Genomic DNA, 27,791 nt, shown 5'->3' with positions numbered 1-27,791 from the left:
TTATCGTTTATACACCAGAAACGAACAGTTCTAATAATACATTTAATAGATTATGCTTTTTGGCTTAAAAAAGCTCTTGAAACCCAATATAAATTTTAACGCGTTTCAATAGAGGACTCGGCTTTGTGAGCCACCGAGCGCCCCCTGGAGGAAGTATTCATTATGTCCAAATGGTAGTAGTTACAAATGCCGTCCAATGGTTTCACGCCGACCTCTCATCTCGACTTTCTGCGGCAAGTACAGAGTTTTTTAGATCCAGTGCTGTTCTGGACTGATGCAGGAATAAAGACCGCAACCAGTCGTGAATGTTAAACACATAGACGCCGACTTATACGTTTAAAAATCTTGTGAGTAAATGGGATTCAACGTCTTCCGAACAGAATGTAAAGAATTCCTTGAAGGATGTGGGGAATTAAAGGCTCGTGCGCTGCGCTGTTATTGTTGTTTTTGGCTTATATCTCCGTGTCCTCGGTTAATGCCGGTAAGTTTGCGTGATTGTAGGCTTCTAATTGTGTAAGGAATGCTGTTTGTAGGCTATATAAGGTTATTTATGGGCTTTTTGCGCACGGTACAGAAACATAAATGACATAAACCCTTATCAAACTATTGTTGCATGCATGAACATAATTGCTACGGTATTATCTTTTAACTAAAAACAATATGCATAGTGCGATGGACTCTGATATATTTCACATTGCCAGAGAACAGACAGGTTGCGGGTATGAGATGAATAAATGATGCGCTACTACCTGTTCAGCCCTCCATTGGGAAGCACAAGAGGCTCGTGGGTTTCCACTGTTCATTCAGACTGCATGTAAATGCTGTGAACAATTCATGTGATCCTAATTGATTGTGTTCACATAGACAGCAGAAACCTGGTCGCCAGACAGAGGTGACAGTTTAAATGCACAATAGATCACATTTAATGGCACGTGTCTGGACGCAGACACATTTATAGTAGGCTATACTGAATTAATTTGTTAAATGGAAAACGATCTGATAACTTGAACAGCTAAATAACTACAGCAGAATAATGATTACTTTAATTGTCAACGTCACCAATCCGTTCCCCTCAATCGTATTTCCGTTTGTATTTCTCCAATTATTGAACCTTTCAAAGTAATATATTATTTAATATCAATGTTACTAGGCTATGCTTTTTCTCTGGCCTGATATAGCCCGAGAATAATGGCATTTTATTAATTTTATTCGTTTGCAAGCCTAAAAAATATTAGCTTGTTTCAAAGAAGCATTTAACAATATCAGATTGTTGGAAATATCTTTTTTTTTTTTTTTTTTTGATCAGCCTTTTCTGTTATCTTGACTATCTAGAATAATGAATATCACAATTATGCATATTATTTTTTTTTATTATTAAGACCAGTGCTTATTTTAACACTAAAGCAAATTACAAACCATTACAAAGCATATTAGTGTGCATGAATGCAGTGGCTTATGTAATTGTAAATATTCATAACAATAATTGGTCCTAATGGGCAAGTTTTCAACTGTTCACATGTGTGCTATATTTCTATAGTTTGTAGTGGCATGCTAATGATTGCATCATGTAGTGATTTAGAAAAAAGTGAAATATATCCACAGTAATTTCAAATGAAGTTGAATTTGCTAATGTCATGCGGCTTGAAATGGTAACCTGCAATTTTTACTTTAAGAACTATTTCTACATGATTTAACATATATAAAGTAGCTTTGCTATAAATGTATTTAGATTGAAATTTTGTCTAGAATACAACCATTTAATTTAAATATTATGATTTTTAGGTTACCCTTTTACCTTCTGTAACACCAAACATGCCCCATTATTACTGTGATTACTGTACATTGTAGACAGATTTGTTGATGATATAATGGATGAGAGCACTGAATGTTGTTATACTGCTTGCGTTCTGTATATAACTTTATTTAAAAAAAAATAATAAAAAATAGACATTTATACACTGATCGAGTTTCAGCAAATGCTTTCCCCCGCCCCCTTATGATTGACAAAACAAAATCAGATTTTTAACGTTACAGAAAATGACATTAATCACATAATAAACCGCTGCCATCAAGAGACTTAAATGTACAGCTTTCTAAAGGAAGTCATCTGCAATTTCATTCTGTAACAGTTGTTTGGTAAAGGAGGACAGTCTGCTAAAACAGTCTATTATTTCACTTCAGTGGCACCTGTTTGGCTATAATAGTGTAGAAATACAAGCGTATCATAAAAGTGGCTGTGAAATGATATGGCCGTGCCATATACCTGTCAAGACGTAAATGTGGGATGTGGAAACATACTCCTCTGTTTGTAGAAATAAGAGTGCAGCGTGCACTATGTGATTACGGTGTAGTGGCTGATAATGTGTAACATTATGTACAGATTAACTATAATAGACAATACACACAAACAAAGCACAACGCACCATTTTCACTCTAGTTTTCTCTTTTATGTGGTCTAGAGAGGCAACAAAGCCTATATCTATACATCTTTATACTGAGGCTCTGGCAGTAATGCAGGACGGAGGAATATTAATGAAGAGAGCAAGTGACATTTCCCCATCATTATGAAACGACCACCGTTTCAAACACAGAAGCAACAGAGGAAGCAGCTGAAACAAACATGTCAGAGAATAAATGATCAACTTCAGAGGGTTTGGTCTTATTACAGGCCTGGTGCATGGGTTTTGTTATGACGCCTGCTATGAAAGGCAGAGATGTCCCAGCAATGTGCAACTCAGAGTTCCCCGCTCCTCGCTCTCACATGTTTGTTTCATCTGACAGTGTCAGGCATCTCATCAAAGCTTCGGGAGGACACTGTGAATATTTTATGAGTCTGATGTTGTTTAGTGGGGCCAGTCGCTCCTGTGCATTGCATATTACAGCAAATATATCAGTTTATCAGACTGATGTTGTGTTTCGACACATTAGGGATGTCAGGTCAGTCAGTAAAATGTTAATTGCACAATATAATATAATATAAAAATATAAAACTGATAAAAGCCCCCTAATTGAGACTGGCAACAGACAAAAAAAATGACACATCGATATATTGTTTGTCATATGTGTATAAATGTAGTTTGGTGAGGCACATGAAGACTGTATTGCTCAGATATTTGGAACTGTGGTGCAGTGGTTAATGCATTTTACAGTTTTACTCTCTGCTATATTTGCTGAATGAAAATTATAATAATAATAACAATAAAACTAACGAGATAAAAGGCCAATATATATTGATCTTAATGTCTTCAAGGCTGCATTCCTTTCATCAAAGATACAGTAAAAACAGTAAGAATGTGATAATCTGAATATCTGTCTTACATATTAATGTGTTTAAAAAAGTAATTTATTCCTGTGATGGTAAAACTGAATTTTCTGCATGATTACTCTAGCCTTCAGGGTCACATGAACCTTCAGAAATCATTTTAATATATGTGACCCTGATTTCAGTCATCAGTCTTTGTCTGATATTGTCTGATCCTAGTAAACCATACATCAATGGAAAGCTTATTTATTCAGCTTCCAGGTGAAGTAAATCAGTTTCAATGATACCGTAAGCTGACTGGTGTCCAGTTATTAATAGTGGGTCTTATTATTATCAATGTATGAAATAGTAAAAATAAATGCTCTTTTTCTAAGAAATGTTTCTTGAGCAGCATACCAGCATATTAGAATGATTTCTAATATGAAATTACAAAAGAATAGCAAATCAGCAGCATATTAGAATGATCATGTGACACTGAAGACTGGAGTAATGATGCAGAAAATTCAGCTTTGCATCACAGGAATAAATTACATATTAAAGCATCACAATTCTAAACATGTACTATTATTATTTTTCAATATTATTGTATATAAATAAATACATTTTGGTGACCATAACAGACTTCTTTCAAAAACATTAAACATTTATTCTAAACATATGTATGTAACACACACACACATTTATATAATCTTCCATGTGCAAATTGCATGAATTATTAGGGTTTGATTAAATGTGTACATTTTTCGTCTGTAATTTTGTTTTTAGAATTGACTTTAAAAGCTGTAATTAAAACACAAACTTTATGATGGTGGATACTCATTGGCTGATATTACTCCCACATGAAATATTATCACAAGTATCTGAAAATAAGAGGCGGTCAGGTAGGGCACCGACTCCACGCTAAGATGCTATTAGATGCTGGAGGGAAGCGGTTTGCATCACTTCCTCAGAGTTGAAGCAGGCCACAGATCTCTGGATCAAAGACTGGGATTTGAATCTCAAGGGTGTAATATTCTCAGTCTAGAGGTCAGCTTGAGCTGTGAAAGCGCTTACAGACTTCAGCCGGAACGGCATCCTGTCATCTCTGACATCACTGAATTGTTAATCAGAGGCTCAGTTTTTCCTCCCCATAAGGGAGCTTTGCTAAATTACTTTGAGAAATAATCCCGCAGGTCAAGGAAATAATGAAACATTGGTTCTAAGCTGCTAGTTTTCCTCACTTTTTCACTTTTTTTCCTGTCACAGTGAGGATCTTCTTTGACTTCTATTACTTTTATGCTGAACTAATGATATTTTCTGTCCCCTAACTCTCATAGAAACCTTTCTGTGTTTTTTCTGCTTCTATTAACAATATATTTAGTGTTTAATAGGCTTATTGGCTGGTCTCTACAAATTAAATAACTAGTTTTTACCATCCATTTGGTCCCCACTGAAACCAACATTTCCTTCACTTAATGAGGACATATAGAATTTTCATGTTTTTATATAAAGCTAATTATAATACAGCAGACAAACTCTGTAACTCTAAAGATAAACTTAAAAAAAGAAAAGAAAATGGATTTTTATTGATTCTCCAATTAAAGATTTTCCGATTAAAATTTCCCCAGATTAAGCTTTTGTGAGATATAGCTCACTTTTGGAAATGTTGTTCCCGAGCAATAGTCACATCTGAATGCAACACAATTTGGCAGATAATTTTTTTTTTTTTTTTTGTGTGTGTAAATATTTGTTTGTTTGGAATTAATATCTGAAAAAGAAAAAAAAAATCTGTTCAGCACAAATTCATTAAATTAAAAGTGACAGTGAAGAGTTGTACATTGTTTTTCCAAATGATTTTAAAGATTTTAAGAAGCACAACCATTTTCAACATTTCTAATAAGAATACATTTTAGGAGAAGTTGCATATTTCACCTCGAATGATGGGACATGTTATATAATTTGCCTCTTTTTTTATTATTTTCAGAAAGTCTTCTTAAAGATACATTGAAGACTTGAACACTCATCACAGGAGCAATGCAAAATTATAAAATCAGTCATGTACAATTTTCTGTACAATGCACCATAATACTTGTGATCTGATTTTGAAAAGCTGCAGCACCTGACAGCCTCAAACACAACAAATATTTCTCTACTCAAAGAAATATTACATTTACTCTGAAACAAAATAGCACAACGTCTCTCCATCAAATGAGTTACAGGTTACTCTTTACCTGACCAAAATTGACACCAATAAATATCCCTCCAAGGTCTCCTGTGGGACGGCAGCACTAAGCTACATATTTACGATGGCTGCTATGTCCAGGCACCGTGGATGCACTCAAGCCAAGCCAGGAGTTTCACCTCATAGCCAGGGCTCCCTAAATCACAGCTGAGTATCACTGGACCACCGCTGCCCACCTGACTGCACACCGCTCAGACACATAGGAACCAGAACGCTCACGCTTCCTACAAGGGCGACTCGCAAATGTGATTGTGGGTTTAGTTTGACAGTTTGAAAAATGAATGGCATGAATTTTTCCAAGGGACGGTATTTTTAAGCAGTGCTCATTGTGAGATTGAGTCCATACATTCAAATCACGTTTGTCTCCGCAGACAGGCTAATGCACTTTAGGTTTGCTGTCTGGCTGCAAGCCAAAGACCTATAGAACATGAGCATCATGAGAGAAGCCATTACCAACCGATGGGATCCAGAAAGACTGAATGAACGTTCCTGAGGTTACATTAATGTACTCTATGTGTTAACATCATGTCTGAAACCTCAACTCTTCAGGGGTGGTAACAAATGTGTTTGAGGCAGCTTGACCTTATTCGTTTTTAAGAGGGTAATTTAAGTTGAAAGGCTTCGCCAGTGAGAATTAGGTGAAGCCCTGGTGTTGAAGATTTTTGCAAAATATCCAAATGAAAGGAAAATTATAAAACACATCCAACCATTAAAGGTGAAACGTGTACAAATGGCTTGATTATAGTGGATTTAAACTTTCAAAATAATTATTTCTTATTTAAAGGATTTGCTTAGGCGAAACATTGAAAATCTTATCCTGATGTTGTCCCAAATCCTCCTGATTTTCTTCCATGCAAACCTAAAGAAGTAGTTTAGCAGAATGTCCATGCTGCTCTTTTCCATTTATTAACCAAAAGCTGAACATAAGACTATAATACATACAGGTAAAAATACGACTAATGGAGTATAATAAGAGTCTTCTGAAGTCATATGTTAAAAAAGTTGAATGTGAGCAAGAGACCAAAATTTAAAGGGGGGGGGGGGGTGAAATGCTCGTTTTCACTCAATATCCTGTTAATCTTGAGTACCTTTAGAGTAGTACTGCATCCTTCATAACTCCAAAAAGTCTTAAGTTTTATTATATTCATAAGAGAAAGATAGTCTGTACCGATTTTTCCCAGAAAAACACGACCGGCTGGAGACGTGACGTGTGGGCGGAGCTAAAGAATCACGAGCGCCAGTAGGCTTTTGTGTTGAGAGCGTTTGGAAGCTGTGACATTACCGTGAGGAAAAAAACATCATCCAAAACAAACCATGGCTAACAGTCAGATTCAGTGTATATTTATGATCCAGAATCAGATCCAGAGGCTGAAATTTAACAAGAGCAGCATCAGCAACAACGTCTCTATGTGGTATGTACTAAAACTGTATATATTTGCTTAGCGGTTTTGGAAAATGACTAAGTTCCACTTTGTCCTCTTTTTTTTTTTTTTTTTTTTAAGCTGTACATGTGGAAAGTGCAGTTTGATGACAACATCGCATGTTGTTTACTTGATGTGCTTACGCGCCGATAGCTAAGTTAACAACACAGAGATATTTGAAGCAGTTTTACTCACCGCCTGCACTTCCAACACACGATCGTGACCCTTTTTCGTTGGGACTGCATTATCCTTAAGAAATAAACGATGTGCAAATCCGGCGTCAAACTGGACCTTGTTTGTAAAACAAGCATCTTCGAAATGCAGGGGAACAAACACAAACACTTGCACAACTCCGTTGATGCTCTGTAAAAATAAACTCCATCCACTGGTCCCTTAATGCTGTTTCTCTTTTTTGTAATCTGTGGAGGGTTGTCTTGCCCTGGCAACCAAAAACACACTTCTTTTGTGACATTTCGCGACGCTCTCGCTCTGATCAGTGAATGCCTGTGCTCTCTCATTGCTCTGCTATATGGGAGCGCGTGCTCTTCCGGCAGAAGTGCCCTCAGGACCCATATAAGGAAATTACGCTCCATCTAACGTCACACAGAGCCATACTCGAAAAAAAAACTTTCCGAAACTTGTGACAAACCGGAAGGAGTATTTTTGGAACAGAAATACTCCTTCAAACGTACAACTTAATTTTTGAAACTTTGTCCATGTTAAACATGGGAATCCAACTCTTTAACAGTGTAAAAAAACTCAGTATTCATGAAATAGCATTTCACCCCCCCTTTAAGTTAATCTCTGGAAATTGTATTTTCCACCATAGATCTCAAATCTCATTTTCACTTCATCATATCCATTGCCGTGTTGTAATCGGTCATTTTATATGATGTAAATTTCTTTTATATTATAATATTACTGATTACAATTATGAACAATCTTTTATTTTTATATATATAATTTTTTTACATTTTAGTAATTTTTATGTGCATTTGTCATTCAGTTTTTCAGTATTTATATATATATATATATATATATATATATATATATATATATATATATATATATATATTTTTTTTATTTTTTTTTTCAGTTTTAGTTTCAGTTTTAGGTTTTTAATTTTTTTTTATTAAACTTTTCTCATTTAGTTACCAATACAGAATTTTAAATGTTTACGTTTTTCATCAGATATTTACATTTTATTTCAGTTTATTTAAATCAACAAAAACATTTGTAATAGTTTTAGTGAATTTAACACACAGGCCATGAAATTAAAAAAAATATATGTATTTGTATTGTATGAAAAAGTACACTTTCTTTTTCTTTTTGTGTTCTATGGGAAGTAGTGCAAGAGGTTCAAAACATTATGAGGGTGAGTAAATGATGAAAGAATTTACATTTTGGGGCACAGCAAGATTTCAAGAACCATGAATTGTGGGATGCCAGTGCTCTCCTCATAGGCATCAATAAACTACTGAGGCATGTTTCTAAATGCATGTTACATTACTCCCCTGTTTAAAGTGTAATGTATGACTGTTCCAAACACATCCTGCCCAGTGGGAGACATATTGTGTCCTCAGGGATGACTGGCTTTCTCTGTCTGTCATCCCCTTTAAATGCATTATTTCCCATTTGCAGAGTGTGAATTTGTTACATTGTGATGGATGACGTTAAGCAGACATCCATTTCACTCTGTAGTCAACAAACATTACTGATGATTAGATCTTCACGCACCGATTTATGTAGCGACATATTATCATTCTGACAAGTGATGACACACAACTTCTGATGTCTTTCCTGAAAACCATTTCCATTTAATTCATGAAAAAAAAAAAAAAAGCCCAATGTGCCAAACGGTGGCTGGCTCTGTGTACTCTAGGCCGTGCCAGGCCATTTTCTTTGTTTAATGACCATCAAAGACAAAGAGGCTGGTTCAGATAACAATCTAAGAGCTCCCACACAGTAAATAAAAGTAAAGAGAAGTGGAAATATTGATCTAGAGCAAACATAGAGCTAAGCATCAGGGCACTTCCATCAGCCAAACCACACTGTTCATTTTGGTATTAGAAAAGAGCTACACAGAATGAAGGACAGAATGAACCATTTAGAGTGAAAATAATTTTGTACTATCATCATAATTCACAATTGAACACATGCATTAGAATATCTTCATAAGAAAGTAATGGCTATGTAGTTGTGCATGGGTGTTCTGGGTTTTATGAATTCACGTGACCATATACAGTAGAAACACCCCAGCAACATATGAACTTAAAATAAGTTATAAAGATAATATCAAATGAGAACTGCAATTTCAGTTCAGTATATGTGTACATTCCGCATAACTATATGATTTGTTTTACTTTATATAGGCAGTTAGCTTGTGTTTGGAGAGCTATTGTGTTCCAGCATGAAGTAAAAAGTTTCTGTTTTAATCAGGACAACTTTCAGATCAGTTTTAGAATGTGACGGATATGGCATTGTTTATGTATTGGTTCTTGGCCGACAATAATTACTATGCACACTGCTGCAGCAGATAAAGTTTGGACTTGATACTGCCAAAAGACTTGCTTCAGTGAGCATTTAATAAATGCTGCTGTTGCTGCATAAATATCTAGACAGGTGGTGCTGGGGGAGGTGGAGAGTATCAAATTAACTTTTTATATTTTAAACATACTGTTTATCAACTGAACAGTGATTTTACTCACTGTTATTTTTGTTAAATGGTTAAATAAATGACACAGATGACTGTAACTGGTCCATTCTGCAGTAAAGCTAAGAGTAATAGGTAAAATATGAGTGCTTTTATATGCTGCATCAGCAGTGGAAAATGAAGTGGTATTATTGTTAAAAAAGGGAAGAGTTAAAATAGAAGAATGATAATCTTTGCAACAATCAAACATATATATATATATATATATATATATATATATATATATATATATATATATATATATATATATATATATATATATATATATATATATATATATATATATATATATATATTTACAGTATTTTAAGTTTCATTATTAAAAATAAGCAAACATGACCTTTGAAGTTCCTATGTAAAGAGTGCATGCAATGAACAGTCAAGCACATTTTCAGCTGGTTAATGGTTTTTATTTTTATTATAATGAATTTGGGACTGTAAGCACAAGAGGTCATGCAGTATGTCACATCAGCACCTTTTATCCCTTTTATGTATTTTATTTTTGTCATCCTTAGACAGTTTATCTGCTCCGCTCAATGTGACCATCAAAGCACTGGAGGGGAACTCTGCGATAGTGACATGGGACATTCTGGAGGGAGACCCAGTCATTGGGTTCGCCATCACCCAGCAGGTATTGAACCAGTTTATGGTCAATTTCGAGTCCTTACATGTGCAAAACATGGCAAAATCACCTCATAACTCAAGTTTAATGAGGCAGTATCATGGAGAAATGCTTGTGTAAGCATGTTGATTATGTGTCGATGTCGACTGGGCTGCTTTCTCTTCGAGGGCACATGCTGTTGATATTTTAGGTGGCCTTGAGCTTTTTGTAAATGTTTTATGCATGCATGCATTAGCCTGTGTGTGTGTGTGTGTGTGTGTGTGTGTGTGTGCGTGTGTGTAAGCAGATTTGAGGAAAGCAGTCACTATGTAGACCTCCATAACAAGGAGTGCAGTGACCATCTGCTGGAGTATAAAGCCATTACAGCTTGTCACCAAACTGAGCGAGACAGAGTTTCTGCTGTGTGCATGAATATATGTGTGTGTGTGTGTGTGTGTGTGTGCTAACTGTTTATCTCCTCATGAATTTCTTATCACAACCACTTATCACAAGTATGGTGGGAATTCACTAAGAATGAATTGGGCCAATATTGCATACTGTAAATCTTATCTGACAAAGACAATATTACAGTCAACGTTAAATAGCATGTGAAACTTATTTTACTTTTTTTTTAGAAGATGCATTTGAGTGAAACATGTAAGATGGGTGGATCTTGTACTATTACTTTATTAACACTATTGATGTTGTGTGTTAGGTTTTTTGTAGTTTTATTATTTTTATTTCAGTTTTAGTTTTAAATATTTTAGTACATCAGGTTAAACTAAATGAAACTGGGAAATGTTGCTTATTTCAGTTATTGTTTATTTTATGTAGGTTTTTGTTTTTGTTTTATGAAATATTTATGGTTTTAGTTGTAGCTATTATAACCCAGCTATTATAACAGTATTATCAAATTACACTGGAGATGGACTATTTCTCCTTTCTCTAATTTTTTGATGCATGCACAAACATTTACGAACAGAGTAGAGGAAAAAATGAAAGAGAAACAATATAAAAATATTTATGAGGTTGTTATGTTGGATTTTCATTAAATTGCGAGAATTGAAGAAAAAAAAAAAACTTTCCGGTAGCTAATTTGCAGTATAGGCCAAATTAAATATTAAATAAAAATTACAGATTAGAACTTTCAAATGTATTTGTTAAAGAGCTTTTATTACCATTTTTATCTAAAAAAAACTATAAATAAATAAAGAAATTGATTTAAAAAAAAAAGATCATTGCATTTGGAAACGGAGAGAAAAATAAGAAGAACAAGAAGAGTGAAATCAACCAACCTGGAAAGTTGTTGCATATTACATATTGATTATCACAATTTTAAAACATGCATTGATGAATCGTTTAGAATTAGACCAGGATGTGTATTAATACATTTAATAGGATGGATTTTGATTTCATTTTGTGGCATCAACCACATTTCTGTTTAGATTATTAGCAGTCTCAATCTCAAATTTTTATTCATTTTGATGTCCATAGAAAAAGGACGTTCGTATGCTGCGATTCATCCAGGAAGTGAACACCACCACTCGTTCATGTGCATTATGGGACTTGGAGGAAGACACAGAGTACATTGTCCATGTGCAGTCCATTAGCATGAGTGGCACCAGCCCCCTGAGTGAACCTGTTCTGTTCCGCACACCCAAAGAGTCAGAGAAACTGGCCTCCAAGAGCCCAGGTATGCCAGCACTCACAAACAACTACAGTACCATTTGAAGTACTTCAGAGTACCACTTTGGAAATGGAAACGGTGTTAGTAAGTGCAAGGTTGGGGTTCAAATCCCAGGGAAGGCATGTTAGGAGAAAACTGTTAGCCTGAATGCAATGTAAGTTTCTTTGGATAAAAGCGTCTGCTAAATGCATGAATTTAATTTTAATTTAAATTCACTCATCATTCACTCATTGTTGTGTCAGTCCAAACATCATAGTTCGAATTACAGGAGGTACTGGGGGGTACTAAAATATCTGTTTTGGGGGGGTCCAAGATTATAATCATTAACGAAAACGAACGATAAAACTAAAACTAGGTCAGAAAAAACATTGTCGCTAACTGAAATAAAAATAAAAACGAGGCAGATGTTCCAAAAAAAAAAACGATAACTAACTAAAACTGTAATGTGTGTTTGGCAAAACTAACCAAAAAAAAAAAAAAAATTATAGAGTAAATGTCCTTAGTTTTCGTCTTTGTCAAGGTTTTTAACGCTATGTAGTTCTTCTGTGGTAGTATGGTTTTTCATAGTATGCTCCTTAATCACATTAAAGATTGCTCAAGTTTCACATATCTCCAAGTAATTGTGTTGATTTGACACTGACTACCATAAACTATAATGGAAAATTGGTTTCTGTTTATACAGTATATGAGAGGACTGGGTCTTACCTCCAAGTCTTATGAAATCTAAAAATAAACTAAATCAATATTTCATGAAACAGGCAATAGGCTTCTTGTAAACGTATTACTTTTACTAGTAATTAAAATGGTATTTCAGTGCAATTAACTTCTAACTTTTGAGTTGATCAAAACAGTTCTCTTTTGGATATTCTGTAGCCTACTGATTATCAGTTTGTCGCATGTTTAGACCTTGTATGTGTGTTGCACGACACACGTTGCACTTGACGATCACGGTGGGGATTGATATGGTAATGGTCCATGATATAATGACTGTGAATGAGAACCGGGGCTGTCAATCTGCAAAAAAAGCAAAAAGCTCTAAAACATTGTTATTAAGTATATATGCCTTGTTCGCCTGTCTTCTGAAGTCATATGATAGCTCAAACCGATTGAAGCTTACATTTAGCACTACTCATGTAGCAGATGCTTTTATCAAAGCGAATTACAAATAGAAAAAAAAAAAAAAAAAAACATTCACGCTAGGGGCAATAACATGAGAAATGCTGGAATAAGGATTACAACCACTTACTGAAATAAAATGTACTGCATTATTGACTGAAATATTTGACTTTGGCTGTTGGTCTGTGTCAAATGTTGCGATGTCTGACTCATGAACAGATTCTTCTTTGAAGTGAGATTTTATGACAAAATGTAGATTTTTAGGATAAATCAGAGATTCAGATTCTGGGGCTTATTATAGACAGAGATACAATGTTGATAAAATGCATCCATGGTGCAAGATTTGTACAGTAAAAAAAAAGATTAATTTGAAAGATGACTAACAGTCAAATCACTTCCGAAGAAGGAAAAAAACGCACAGCGGGGAGGTGGTTATACAACTGCTCTAAAAATGGTGTTGTGTCATAATTCAGGGCATAAAGTGTTCAGTTTTGTGCGTTTTCCCATTCATTTTTTTTTTGTTACTAGGAGCTTGTCTTATCTAGAGCAGTGCACAATACAGTCAATTTTTCTGTTGTATAATCCATGACCTACTTACTTGGACAAACATCTACTGGGGAGGTTTATGTTCCAGAAACACTTGCCATTTTGTGGGTGAGTGTCAGTCTTTGGCACTGGACCGTGCTGATGACATTTGGTCGGGCAGGATCCACACGGGAGTTTTCACTGAGGTGTAACCTCAGACATCGGTGAAATGTCTCTTCAACCCTAACATCTATGCTTTTGAAGAATGGTGAACCATGATTTAGTTTCAGGGACTTTTACTTACAAAACATCTGTAATAAGTAAAAAAATAAGTAATACATTTAGTGCACATCTCATTTGCTATCATTAAATTACATTTAATTACATATATATATAATACATATACATGTTTTCAGGATAAATATTTCAAAAGAACTGCATTTAATTTGAAATATATTGTGACATAAATGTGTTTACTGCCACTTGATCTTGATAAATGTAATGCATCCTCAGTGAATAAAAGTATGGATATCTTTAAAAAATAAAATAAAAATCATGCTAACCTAAACTTTTGAATGGCAGTGTATAACAACATTTAGTATTTGCTACTGAATGTTATATATATTGATTTAAATATTTTTATTGAAAAATAACCCTATTGATTAAACTATTAAAAAACATTTCATAGGTTTGTGTCACTCTCTCGCTCTCTATTAAAATAGTGTTAAACATTATACTATAATACAGACTGGTGCCAAAAACAAAAAAAAAAAGAAGAAAAAATCCAAATCTAATCAAAACCCTAAACCACATTTTAGGATTTTGTATCATTTTTAATAAAGAAAAGTAAAAATTAGTTAATTAATAAACAAACAAACAAATGAAAGGGTGTATATACATATATATATATATATATATATATATATATATATATATATATATATATATATATATATATATATATATATATATATATATATATATTAGGGGTGTAACGATACGCGTATTCGTATTGAACCGTTCGGTACGACGCTTTCGGTTCGGTACGCGGTACGCATTATGCATACCGAACGGTTCGTTGGACTAATTAATTATATTTGAAAAAAAAAAGAGAAATATAATGATATGCGTTCAACAAGGTAGCCCAATAACCCAAACGACGTAACAGGCAACGCCCCTGACACTCCCGAAGAAGAAAAAAACACCAACTTATGTTTATGTTATGTTATGACTCAGTCAGGCGCTCGCTCACTCAGTACGCGCTGAAGGCTCGTTGCAAAATGGCCAATGCGTTTAACAGACTAGAAAAAGAAGATGACTCTCAAACATATTGTTTGAGATGCATGATTCCATCTATGAGCTGCTCGATCAGAGTGACATGAGAGCCCCTCCTTAGAACATTATTTGTAAATCCATGTTATGGTAAGTGTGCACGTGAAGTCTTTGCACACTTTCTGAAATCCACACTGTGGTAAGTTTGCACACTACACTAGTGCTCTGCATTCTTTCTAAAATCCTATATAGTGAGGGCTTCGCGCGGTTGCTTCATTGCTTTAAAAAAAAAAAAACACCAGCGTGAATACTTGAAACATGTCAACTCATTTACGCCGACATTACCTTATTGTGTCAGTATCTGGGAAAAGACGAAAAAAAGGAGAAACATGCACGCAACAAACTATGCCTGCAGCATTTAGACACCAGTATTATAGCTTACAGGGAATCCAAAGTGCACCCAAACACCAGACCTGTTGGTTATTTTAGGATCTTATATTTCTGGTCTGTTAAATGCATTAGACATTTTGCAATGAGCCTTCAGCGCGTGCTGAGTGAGCGAGCGCCTTAGGGTCCGTTCACATATCGCTCCTAAAAACGCGTGGAAAACGCTAAGCACGTCTTTCTCCTCCTTTCCAAAGCGCTCGGGCAGAAGCGCTCATGAGGCGTCTGTCTTTGCTAAGCAACAATGACGTGCTCTCTCCATGAGACGCGGAAATTTCAGCGAAGGATAAATGGATTTGCAGCTCTAAAAATCGCTTGCAGTAGCTCTGCTACTAAATTTATTTCAAAATTGCAATCCATATACAACTATAATCAGCTGTTCCTTCATCTTGGCTGAGTTTTCAACGTTGTTATGGGAAAGGATGAAGCTGATTGGTTAGTTCTTGTCACATGACCCGCGGTGCGCTTGCGGCATTCTGAAAAGTTGAGATGTTTTTACATTTTGCTGTATCTAAAACGTATCGAACCGAACCGAACCGAACCGTGACATCAGTGTATCGTATCGAACCGAACCGTGAATTTTGTGAACCGTTACACCCCTAATATATATATATATATAGTCAGAAGTTCTTGTATTTGAAATTAATAAAAAAAAACAAAAAAGATTCAAATTGTTACAATACAATGTGTATTACTTCAATTGTAATAGAAGCATTTTTACAAGTTTTAAAACAAACTGTATATAAACACAACAACTCAACCAAATAACAAACTGACCTGTAGATTTACCAAGACTTTGTAATTAAAGCACACTCTTCATTAAGGTCTAAAGTTCTCTTTTTCAGGATCTATCTAAACTCTGTTAACTCTGCACTTAAGGCATTTGTGATGGATCGGGATAGAAATTAGCTTGAGCGCAGCAAACAGTGGTTTACGAATAGCTAACACTTAACTGACATGTGTGTCAGATAGTAGAAGCGTTTACAAAAAACAGTATAGTCATCAGGCATTAGTTACTCACCTTACCCTCTAATTAATCAAGTTAGCACCATCACACTTCACTAAATACCAGAGCGGCTAATAAACACAGACAGTTAATCTTTCTCTCCGCGGGCCCCCCCTCTCCATCGCTTCATGGTGGCTTCATGTTGTTTTTCTTACTGGACTCATGACATGTATTGATGTCGATGGTGAGCTGAAAAATGCCCCAACTTTTCCCCTGCTCTCAAATGCCTGAGACATCCAATAACATTTCAGATTCACCTGAAGGGTATCAACATTTTCTTCAGAGAAAGAAGAGGCGCACAAAGAGATGAGCGTAACTTCTCCCAGTCATTTGGAAATTGTGTGTTTCTGCTCCTTCAGATAAGCAGGACGCTGAAGAACTGCACTTTTCCCTCTGCGGTTAATCAGTGAACATAGACCAGAGTGCTGCGTAGTTTCTTTTAACTAACAAGGCCTTAATTATTAGACTCTTTCTATCTCCAGACAAGTGACCCCTGAGGTCTAATCCCAGCAAGAGGAGAGCTCAACCCTGAAGTGATCCTCTAACATGGTTTCTGATGAGCTTCCACTTTGGTTTGGCTGGAAGCAGACAGTTTGATAAAAATTATGAAGGTTTGGTCATATCTGAGCCAGAGAAGAATGTTTGCTTTAGGCTTTATATCCTCTTGAGGCTAATTAAAGAATTAATTAGATTAAATAATTATCTGAATAATTCTTCAGGGGCTTGCATGTTGCCACAAATCCTGAGCTTTGATAACTGCAGTGATGTGCATGTTTTTGGCTTTGAAAACATGCAAATGAACTGTGACTGTTTGAATTCACAGATGAAGTGACCATGGAGGAGGTTGGCCAGGCTGCCCAGCTCAGAGCTGGAGAGCTCATTATCATCGTGGTGGTTCTCGTCATGTGGGCAGGTAAGAAAGTGAGCAGTGTGTTTGCGAGAATTGTCTTACTGTTGAAGATTTGGTTACATTCACACAGATGTATTTCCACATTTCAAAGTCACGTAGATTAAACTTTTCAAATTTTCACAAATTGATCAACAGATGTGTGTCACATGGAAAAAAAAATATGAAGGTCACAATCAATGCTGTAGAATACATCATTTCTAAATCACAAATAAATGTATAGCTTTTTAAAGCAGTTATACAGTAATTAAGTTATATATATATTAGGGCCGGGACGCGATAAAAAAAAAAATCTAATTAATTAGAGGCTTTGTAATTAATTAATCGAAATTAATCGCATTTTAATCGCATATAAATTTTTGACCTGAGAACAGTGAGAAGTAATTATTTTTCACATGGATTTATAGTATACCATTGAATAATGACTGAATACATAAGCTTAAGCAACAAAATATTGTTTATTTTTGTTCAACCAAGTCTAGCAGACCAGTGCAATTTTTGCCATGAAGTGTAGCAATAGCATATTTAGAAACAATTTAGAAATAGTACATTTTAGAAATTCAGGAAGCTTATAGGTGCTGGAACCTTCTGTAAAGTGTTTTTTTTTTTTATTTATTTATTTATTTATTTTTTTAAGTAAAACACAATACTGTCAATTACATTCTGAACATTGGAAACACTGACTATTAGAAAACATCTCTCTGTTGCTTCAGAGGCCATAACATACTAAGTCCAACTCTCAATAACCTTGGCCAAAACAATAAAGAGTTCAACATAAACTGTTGCACCAACAAAATAATACATAGTTCAACATAAAGTGTAAAGTCCACGCTAGCTGCTATATGTTTTGCGTTGAGGTGATACTTGAGACTCGATGAGCTGCGGTGATATGCGAACGCTAGTTGGTGCTCCAGTATAATCGGTCCGCCGAAACTCATCCAGTGAGAAACGTTCCGCGGTGCAAAAATAAGTTATTAAAAACTTTAATTAATCTTAGTTAACGCGTTATTTTTTGTGTAATTAATTAATCTCAATTAACGCGTTAAAGTCCCGGCCCTAATATATATATATATATATATATATATATATATATATATATATATATATATATATATATATTTATATATATATATATATATATATATAGAGAGAGAGAGAGAGAGAGAGAGAGAGAGAGAGAGAGAAAGAGAGAGAGAGAGAGAGAAAGAGAGAGAGAGAGAGAAAGAAATCAGCAGTCCTATGGAGCTCAGAAACATCCTCCAATTTTATTTCCTCACCCTCATCTAACTACTTCAGCGGGTCAGCTTGGTATGCCTGTAACACCGCCTTGGTGTGCAGACACGCATCAGCCTGACCTGCCGCCATATACCTCTTGCTCACGAACCTAGATGTCGTACATACTATCTTGGAGGGCCATGCCGGAGCCTTTAAGGATGATGCCGCACCAGGGGACAGATAGCTCGCAAGCATCTGTCCCACCTGGGGCATCGCCTTAAAAGCCGTGACCACTAACCCCCACCACATTTGCAAAGTGAGAGGATGCTGGGATAAACAAATGTGACGAAAACAGCCTGGCCCACAATCTTGACACCTAGGTGTGGAAATCGGGGAAGAATGGCAGGCTTACTCTGCAGAACGTGTTCATCACGGTTGCTTTTCTGTGGTTCAGCTTGTTTCTCGGCAGGCCAATCGATATTTAACTTAGCCACGGCACGAGTAACCACAACCAACAACTCCTCATACTGGACCTCATCAACACCCTCCACATCAACCTCCTCGTAAACACACAGCCTGAAAACGCTATCCGCTTTCGACCTTATGTTTGGTTTTCTCTGCAGCCTTAGACATGATATTTATTTTTTCTTTTTGTTTTCAGACAAACAACATCAAATAAGACTCACAGAATGAAAAGAATAACTGACACAAAACAGAGCGCTTGCTGAATGACAGAAAGCTGATGCCGGTTTCACTCCAGGTGCTTTTATAGCTTCCTGGTCATTACGTCACCCGTCTGTGAAGTCTTGCCCTTTCATTGGACTGATTACACATGTGATTCAGAGTGTGGTCACACTGAAGGCATTCCCATTGTGTTTTTTACGATGGAGCTCGAGTTCCTAAAGGGGAAAAAATGTCTGCATCTCTGTTCCCTCCTTCAGAGAATGAGGATTACATACGTAACCGAGACGTAATGACCGACTTTGGGTTCCCTAAAAAAGTTTTAGTGCCCTGTGCAAGCCTCTTGCACCCCCTTTTTGGCGTAAGCCATGGCTCGCAACAAGAAGACCAATCACTGTTTGTATAGGACTACTCACTGAGAGTGGAGATTGGATAACACTGGGAAAACGTACCCGTTCCACTTGGAAAAGGAATGTTGCGGAAGCCCCATTCTTCCAGAAGGAGGTTTCAGAATGACTTACACATGTGAACAACCATTTAAGTGCACATGGAAGATTAGAGGTGATTATAATCCACTTGGAAATGGCAGAAGTCTGCCAGGGAAAGATGGGGTTCTGAGGCTATAACGTGGACTTTACACATATGGGATCCAGTCCTTGCTGTAGTCGGTATGTGGGCTCTGATCGTCGGGAAGAGCGCCAAAGGATACTCCTGGTATGCTCTTTGTTGTGAGCCTAGCATGTTCCTTTGGCAAGTCAACTGATTGCGGAGTGCTAGAGGAGTGATGATTTTTCTGGAGGGTTTGCCATCACTGTTACCCTCAGACTGCCCATACTACTGCCTGAAGTAGCCCTGCCTGAGGCAACGAGGCAGAGGCTCTCCCCTTTTGGGTAATGGCACTTGGTCCACAACTTCAAGATGGTCGTCTTCCTGCAATGAAAACATGCTTATCCATGAATGCCACCTTAGCGTGCTTAATGCCCAGACACGTGAGACAGCAATTGTGACCATCACCCACTGCCAAGTAATGGCCGCATCCAGATATTCACAGGTGAGATGTTGTCTGTAGCAAGACGCAACATAGTCTTTACAAAGACATAATGCAACATCTTAAAAAAAAAAGAAAACTGACTGGTGAATGCTATATTAGGGAAAAAGCTCTTTTAGTGTTCTGAAGTGCACAGGATAGTTGTGCAACCCACTCGATACAGGAAACCACCACCGCAGAAGCCCTGTACCAAAGAGAGGTCTGAGTGTACACTTAGCTGGTTCTACGGTACGTGAGTAGGGCCTTTGATGATGCTCTTAAACAGCCTGCTGCTGCCTGCTGGTGAGAGAGGAAGATGAGTGTAGTCCGGTGTTGGTCCGTCCATGACTCCCCATGCCCTGTTAGGACCCAGAGAACGGGGAAAACTGCTCTTTTGTCGAGATTTCTGGCAACAATATTCTCCAGCCGGACCTCCTCCAGGGGAGAGAAAGGTGCATTCAACCATCCCCCGAAGAGCAGTTCCCTCTCTCTCTGGGTTGTCCGTCCCATGGCGGGGTGACCTGCCTATACCCAGCTCCACAGCACCGCTTGCTCAAGGCTGCTACAGATGTGGCACCAGAGTGGGGATGGATGCAGGGGGCTGCCTTCAGTTGCAAGCAGACTGGAGCACAGTGTCCGGCAGATGGGTGGAGGTGTGGACATTGCCCGACTCCGAGATATCGCAGTGACCTTCGTTGTTCGGAATGCGAAGTCTGTTGTGGTTTAGAGCTCTTTCAGAACTTCTGGTTTGTGACCACGCACGCCGTAGCCTGTAAGTCAGAAGCTGTTACAAAGACGTTAACGTCAAGTTTGCCAGATGTAACATCTTTAAAAAGACTCACCCGTGAATGCTCTTTTAGTGAAAAAGCTCTTTTAGTGTGCTGAAGTGCACAGGGGAGATGGCTGCCTGCAACACAAACCAGGGGTAGTGCAGCTTGATGTGTCCAACCTACTCAACACAGGAAATCACCACAGCTGAAGCACCATACCGCCAACACCATGAGCTCAAAAGAGTGCACTGAACTCATTAAGTCTTCTTCTCTCAGTAGAATAGTCAGGAGCAAAATTATGTGATCGCTCTGCTCTGAAGCAAAAAGCTGAGTATGCGTTGCACCTGCTGCCTAGTTATACTCGGCCTGCGATCAGCGGCAGCTGGATGCAATCATCACATTCCAATGTGCACTGGCTCATTTAGTTTACACTAGAAATGGATTAGTCTCTCTAAGCAAGATCCCAAAGTCAGTCATTACTGACATGACATCGAGAAAGATCGACTAAAAGGGAACTCCCTCGCTTGCCTCATATTTCAAAATTTAACATTTAATTGATTGTGTTACAAGCAATTTCTTTTTAATGGTTGTAGTGTCTGTGAAATTTACTAGCAATTTCTGAGTGAAAAATACATATCAAATCTAATTTCATTCATTCACATTCTGTTAGTGTTATGAGTTTTCTAACTCTTTGTATGTACAAATGCAAATGATGGTACACAGGGATTTGATAAAAAATGTCATTAAGTTTTACTTATTTCGTTTTCAAGATCTGAAGTCTGTGGCCATAAACCCTTCCTTTCTTGTAAAGCAGAGAAAAGATGAGAGAGTTTCTAATGTTATAATGGGGTAATAGGCCTTCCTTATCTTTTTATAATCCACATCCAGTCTTTGAGAAGTCTAAAGAAAAAATAATCAAATGGGACACTACTAGCACAATATAAACTCAGGGCCGCAGCGCAGCTCATCATCCTGTTCTAGTCTGGCTATAATTGGTATGCTATTATTTGGAAAAGAATCATGGTGCAATCCATCAATAAATTGTTTTCTTCCTTTTTTCGACAATGTCCCATCCATCACTACCACTCTGCCATTCTGTCTTTTACTATCTGAATTGTTGCGCTCTCTCTGACTTCCTCATGCCTGTTTGTGCACAGGTGTGATAGCTCTGTTCTGCCGCCAGTATGACATCATCAAAGACAACGAGCCCAACAATAACAAGGACAAAGCCAAGAACTCGTCAGAGTGCAGTACCCCAGAGCACCCTACGGGGGGACTACTGCGCAGCAAGGTCTAATTACGCCTTCCCCTGTCGGCAATAATAGGCTTTAGCCTCAGGACAGGTATGTTCACTTGTTTGTGTATTTGCTAGACAGAACTGAAAATTCAAAAATATCGCATTAGGTTTGATCTTTTGTAGCTTGGGAGTTTTTAAGAAATGTTTTATTGTTTGCTTTTCTAATACAAAACATTTTACTCACCATTGATAGGATGTTATAGTTACAGACCAAAGGTATTGATGTTCCTCATTTTAGTTCTAAACTCTTTAACCAAAGTATATAACTTGTGAAAGCCTGGACCATCCAGACTCTATTTATCTAATGTGCACTTATGTCTCACTTTGTTTAGTTTTGTTGTTGTTGTTGAAAACTTTATACAGTACTTTTTGAATTAAATTATGTGTGTGTGTTTGTGTGTGTATTTATATACAGTACAATTCAAAAATTTGGGGTGCATTAGACAAATCAAACTTAGACATTCAAAATGTTAAAAAATTATTGTTGTTTGTTTGGAAAGGTTCTATTTATCAAATAATCCTGAAAAAAAAATTGTATCACGATTTCCCCAAAATATGAAGCAGCACAACTGTTTTCAACATAATAATAAGAAATTCTTGAGCAGTAAATCAGCATATTAAAATGGTTTCTGAAGGATCATGTGAAACTGAATACTTGAGTAATACAATAAAGTAATACAATTCAGCTTTGCATCACAGGAATAAATTACATTATATATTAAAATATATTATAAATTGTTATATTTCAGAATATTATTGTATTTACTGTTAATCGATTTTAATTACTTGATCCAATAAATGCGGTCTTGGTGAGCATAAGAAAAAAAAAAAAGTTAAATTAAACTACTGACCCCAAATTTTTTACTGGTAGTTTATGTATAAATTTAATATAATTCATTTATTTTATTATATTATATTATAAATTGTCATATTTTGTAATTCTATATTTTATAAATTTTGGATTCATGTTTGAAAAATAAATTGGGTATTTAGATGGGTTTGTCTTTCTCGCATAATGGTATAATACTCTAAAGCATAAATGAACATCACAAAAAGGATTGATTAAATAGTAAAAAAAAATTATCATTTTAAACAATTTTTAACTATGCTTTAAGTGTTAAATGAATTAGAAGTAGGTTTACAATTACATTTCTCTCACTTTGTCCTCCATTTTGGATTCATTGGACTGCTCATCGCAATGCATTCTTATCCACAACGAATTCATGCGATGCTAATAGAATTATCTCACCTACCTTTTAGAATAGGCTTTGTGTCAATGGCAGCTCCATGATGCTGTAAATCGCTGCCTAGGCAGTTCACTTGGGCTTGGAATATAGTGCGCCCTTGATTCCTGTGTGCAGCCGGCTGACAATAAGATGCACATTTAGTGTCCTAAGCTCACCTAAAATTTGAACACTGTTCTTTTACTGCCTTGCAAGCAATAGTTATATCTCCTTGAGGACATGTAGTCTAACTCTCATTTTGTTTTGTCTTCCCCAAAGTGCTCTGAGACAAAACAAGTAAGCCATCAAATCACAAAGTTGTGAAGCCCACCTCTCATCCTCAATCAAACGACCTTTTCGTATTCCCATTGACCAACATGAACTCTTTGGTGCTTGTCTGTTTGGCACACTGACACAAACTTGAGGACGAAATGGACAAGATGGTTCCAGAACTGGAAGCTTGAGCAGTTTGAAGCCAGTTTTTGAGTTTCGATCCACAGCTGCCTCAGCTGAAGGACTCAAACACAGTTGTTGTGAGCTGGAAAACCAGAGAAGCAGCGCCACCAGGACTGTCTTCGGCTCCTGTGTAGACTCACAGAGATAAGGAGAAACCTGCCACCCTGCATAAACCCCAAATTAACCAGGAAGGTGGGTTGTGAAAAAGAAGCAAGAGCGTTTTTTTTTCTGAGCTCATCGTCATTATCAGCTCTGAACCAGGATCAGGTCTCTGACAGGGATGACATTACGATACTTCACTATCTCTCCATACTCGTCGCTATCTTGTGAATTCGGTTCCTTCTTTTTCACCTCGATTTCTTTACTCCATTATCCTCCCTTCAGCAGCCAGTCATGGACAGTCTAGCTAATTTGATGTGGTTTAATTGGTGTGGTGGGATCTTTCTTCTCAGCACTCTCGCACTCAGGGCATTAAGGAAATCATCCATAGGAAAAATGATAGACCACATCGGCCGCGTCGCATTCACCAACCTGCGACCCAATTATAGCGAACTGCACAACAGCCACTGACGATAAAGAGCTCCATATTATAATAGAAGACGTATTTAACCGCTTGTGTGTCTCAAGTAAATCAACAGCTTGGTGTCTCTAATGAGCACACTACTGTACAGTGATGGTTAATTTGGTCCTCATATTACATTTATGATTAGCAAATTGTTCACAACTGTGGCTATTTACCGCTTTTATGTGCCACTATGATATAGAGTTGGGTGCCTTTCTTCTACAGGCTTTTATTTTAGATTTCTTTCCCTTTAAACAATTCAGTCTTAAAGTCGACATGAAATCAAAGCAGACCCTATTTACTTTCACACTACACCTTCAAAGACTTACTGGGAGTGATTCTTCAGATTTTTCTTCCAGAGAGAAAAAAAAAGCTTCTTAGTAATTCTTGATATTTTTTCTTACTGGTTCAATATTTTTAAAAGTAGGCTAGGAGATTTCAGAGAGGCTAGCAATAGCAAGCTAGCTTTGAAAGCATAAGATCCCACTCTCCCTGCAATTCACTTTCCAAAGTCACACCTCCTCCAAAATACATGAACACAGACCAGAGCAACTCTCTCTCTCGCTAAGAGCTCCGTTGTGCAGCATAACAGCATCATTCATTGTAACGGCAGTTTGGGCAAGTGTGCAGATATACTCGTGATGTGTAACAGCTCCGGAAAAAAAGTGAGCATTCTTTGATCGCTCTCTGTAGTTAAAATCACAATTTAAATAACAGATTTGTTTCATGCTACTAAGAGAAACAACGCAAAGTTGATTGTTTAGTCACTGGCTTGATTCACTGATGCATAAACAGTATTAAACGATTTAGAAAGAAAGTCTGTGTGAACTTGAATGATTAGCTACACATCAGAAATCAATGATCACAGATCAGGCAATAATGAACACTGTTACTCACTGTTTGTGCCGGTGCTGTCAAATCCATATCATAAAAGTCTGTTTGTGACGCCTGTGCTGAATTATATGTAAATATTTGGGCGGGCAAAGCAGAGAAAGGGGAAGTAACAATTCTCGTTGCAACGTCACACCGAGGAAATTCAAGATCAGCCCATTTGAGCTTCCATTTTCTCAAAGGCAGAGAAAGATAGAAAAATCTCGATTTACACCGATTCAAATTTCTAGAAACTTGGGGACCATATACAGGCTAGGGGAACTCATATTAATCTTAAAAAACCTCAGAAAGTGAAATTTTCATGTCATAGGACCTTTAAAAATAAAGGTGCTTCGTGATGCCATAGAAAACCTTTTTGTCTAAATGTTTTTGTCTAAACATCTGAATAGCCTTTCTGTTTCACAAAGTTTTTTGTGATTAACGAAGGTTCATCATTATAAAAAGATAAGAAAGAGATGGTTCTTTAAATAACCATTAGGGCCTTTCACACTGCTTTAGTTCCAGAACTAAATGTACAGTACTAAAGTACGATTTTGCGCAAACTATTTCCCAGTACCATTTAAAGGGTTGCATTTGCACCGACTGTGTGTACTAGGTCGGTCGACGGTGATGTCATTTGTGCGTGACGTTCAACAACGTTAACAAAAAAGAACAACGTTAACAGCAGGAGGATGGAGGATGCTGTGATCAGAGCTGTGTTTTTGATTCGTCTCGCAGGTTTCACAATAATGGACATGGAATGTCGACGTATACGTAAAGAGATTGAAAGAATGGAAAGGAGGATTAATAATCTCCAACAACAACAGGCAGTGCTACATTTGCTACAATTGCCTGCACTTCAGCGTCCGTACATTTATCGCTGTCCATCATACTTGCAAAATAAGTTGACAGTGTTTACAGTATGTAACACTGTGCTTTAAATCATGGCGGGTGAGGGCGTTTTCGAACACGTTTGGCCAATCAGTGTCTATTTACATCACAGTTAGTACCAGTTGTGCTGGTTAGACCCTGCTCAGGACTAGGAGCTAATTTGGTTCTTGAAAAAGACAGTCTGATACTAAAATCACACCCAGTTCCAGCGGTGCGAAAACGCCCAAAAGTGAGTCAACAATTAGTTTAGTACTATGAAAAGGTTCCTGCAGTGTGAAAGGCCCTATTGACTGATTGGGTCTTCTATGGCATCGCTCTGAAGAACTTTTTAAGTACCATTATTTTCAGAAGTGCAAAGCACTTCAGTTTACTTGATTTCATTCAACGGATCATTACTGAATTAGATTTTTTCTAAGATTTGTTCTTCAAAATCATTACTTCATTGGTAACATTCTGTGATGTTGTTTTTATAATTTCCAGTCATTTTATAGTTAAAATTATACTACGGGGCCTTTGAATGTTTGAATCTGATTGGCTGACGAACGTTCTGAGGTGTGCGATTATTTTCAGGGAAAATCACGGCAAACGTAGTTCCAGGCAGCTCTCTTGAACGCATTACAGTTCTGTATCACTTTGCAAAGTTAACTGTAATAACGGTCACGCAGTTTGCACAAAAAGGTGTTGTCAGCACTGCCCTGACGATTTTATCAGTTAGCCATACAGTGTAGCAACTTAAAGAATACATCACATGGAATTTCTCACTAGCGAGGTAATAACAGCGCCGTTTACAGATTCACAGAGGAAGTCTAATTCACACAAGCTCTCTCTCTCTCTCTCTCTCTGTATGTGTTTCCTCTCACTCTCTTTCTAATAATTTCTTTAATAACTGCATTAGAATGTTATCAACAGCTCATGCCTCCATCACCATCTTTAAAGTTATATTTTGGAACTAGCAAAAGAGGCATTGGATGGGATATGGAAGCGATTTAAGTACAAAAACCGGACCAATCCCTTTAAATATATCGTCTGATCGATGTCTTGAGGTGTGGTAACCATAGTATAAGCGGAATAATTGACTCCGGGCTGTGCATTATTTTTCTAATAATTCAACGGCCCGGAGTCAATTATTCCTTATATAAAGGGTTGTGAGCACATTTCATGTCAGCTTTAAATTCCCTCTCATTAAGAAATATAACTTATAAGAAGTGTTCTTTTTGACAATTCAAGCAAAATATACAACAGGCGAGCAGTTTGACAACAAAATAGTCTTGACCGTAGTGTACTGTCTGACCGGAGTGTCCTTATCAGCTAAAGTCCTGACAGGAGTGAAGAATTGTGAGTATGCAGGTCAGAGGTCTAGAAAACATCGATTCCCTCAGCCAATGGGCATTCGGGACGCCACATGATCTGAGTTCAGTTCCACATTGCAGCAGTTTTACTTTAATAAGGTTATACACTGTGTGCATTTCCCAAGGACGCATGTTAGACTGTTAGTGTCCGATCTGAAGAACAAAACCTCCCATTAATCTCCAAACTAATGTACACAATGAGTCGTGGAATTGAAATAGAGCAGTCTCATTTTTCAAATGCATAGAAGAGTGTAAAAGTAAATACTTCTATATAC

At 36.9% G+C, this 27,791-nt stretch overlaps 1 protein-coding gene across 1 annotated transcript; it reads left to right on the top strand.

Annotated features, from left to right (window-relative positions):
- Window positions 1-202: 202 nt before the first annotated feature.
- LOC113119554 (fibronectin type III domain-containing protein 5) lies at window positions 203-25,094 on the top strand. Its single transcript, XM_026289115.1, has 6 exons — window positions 203-481; window positions 10,133-10,248; window positions 11,713-11,911; window positions 17,092-17,181; window positions 22,026-22,211; window positions 23,668-25,094. Exons 1-5 carry the CDS (start codon window positions 403-405, stop codon window positions 22,163-22,165), a joined length of 624 nt encoding a protein of 207 aa, XP_026144900.1. The 5' UTR covers window positions 203-402; the 3' UTR covers window positions 22,166-22,211; window positions 23,668-25,094.
- Window positions 25,095-27,791: the final 2,697 nt, after the last annotated feature.

This window comes from Carassius auratus, chromosome 19, assembly GCF_003368295.1.
Source record: "Carassius auratus strain Wakin chromosome 19, ASM336829v1, whole genome shotgun sequence".
Lineage (NCBI taxonomy): Eukaryota > Metazoa > Chordata > Actinopteri > Cypriniformes > Cyprinidae > Carassius > Carassius auratus.
The sequence above is the reverse complement of the archived record's forward strand: the minus strand, read 5'-3'. Positions and strand labels throughout refer to the sequence as shown.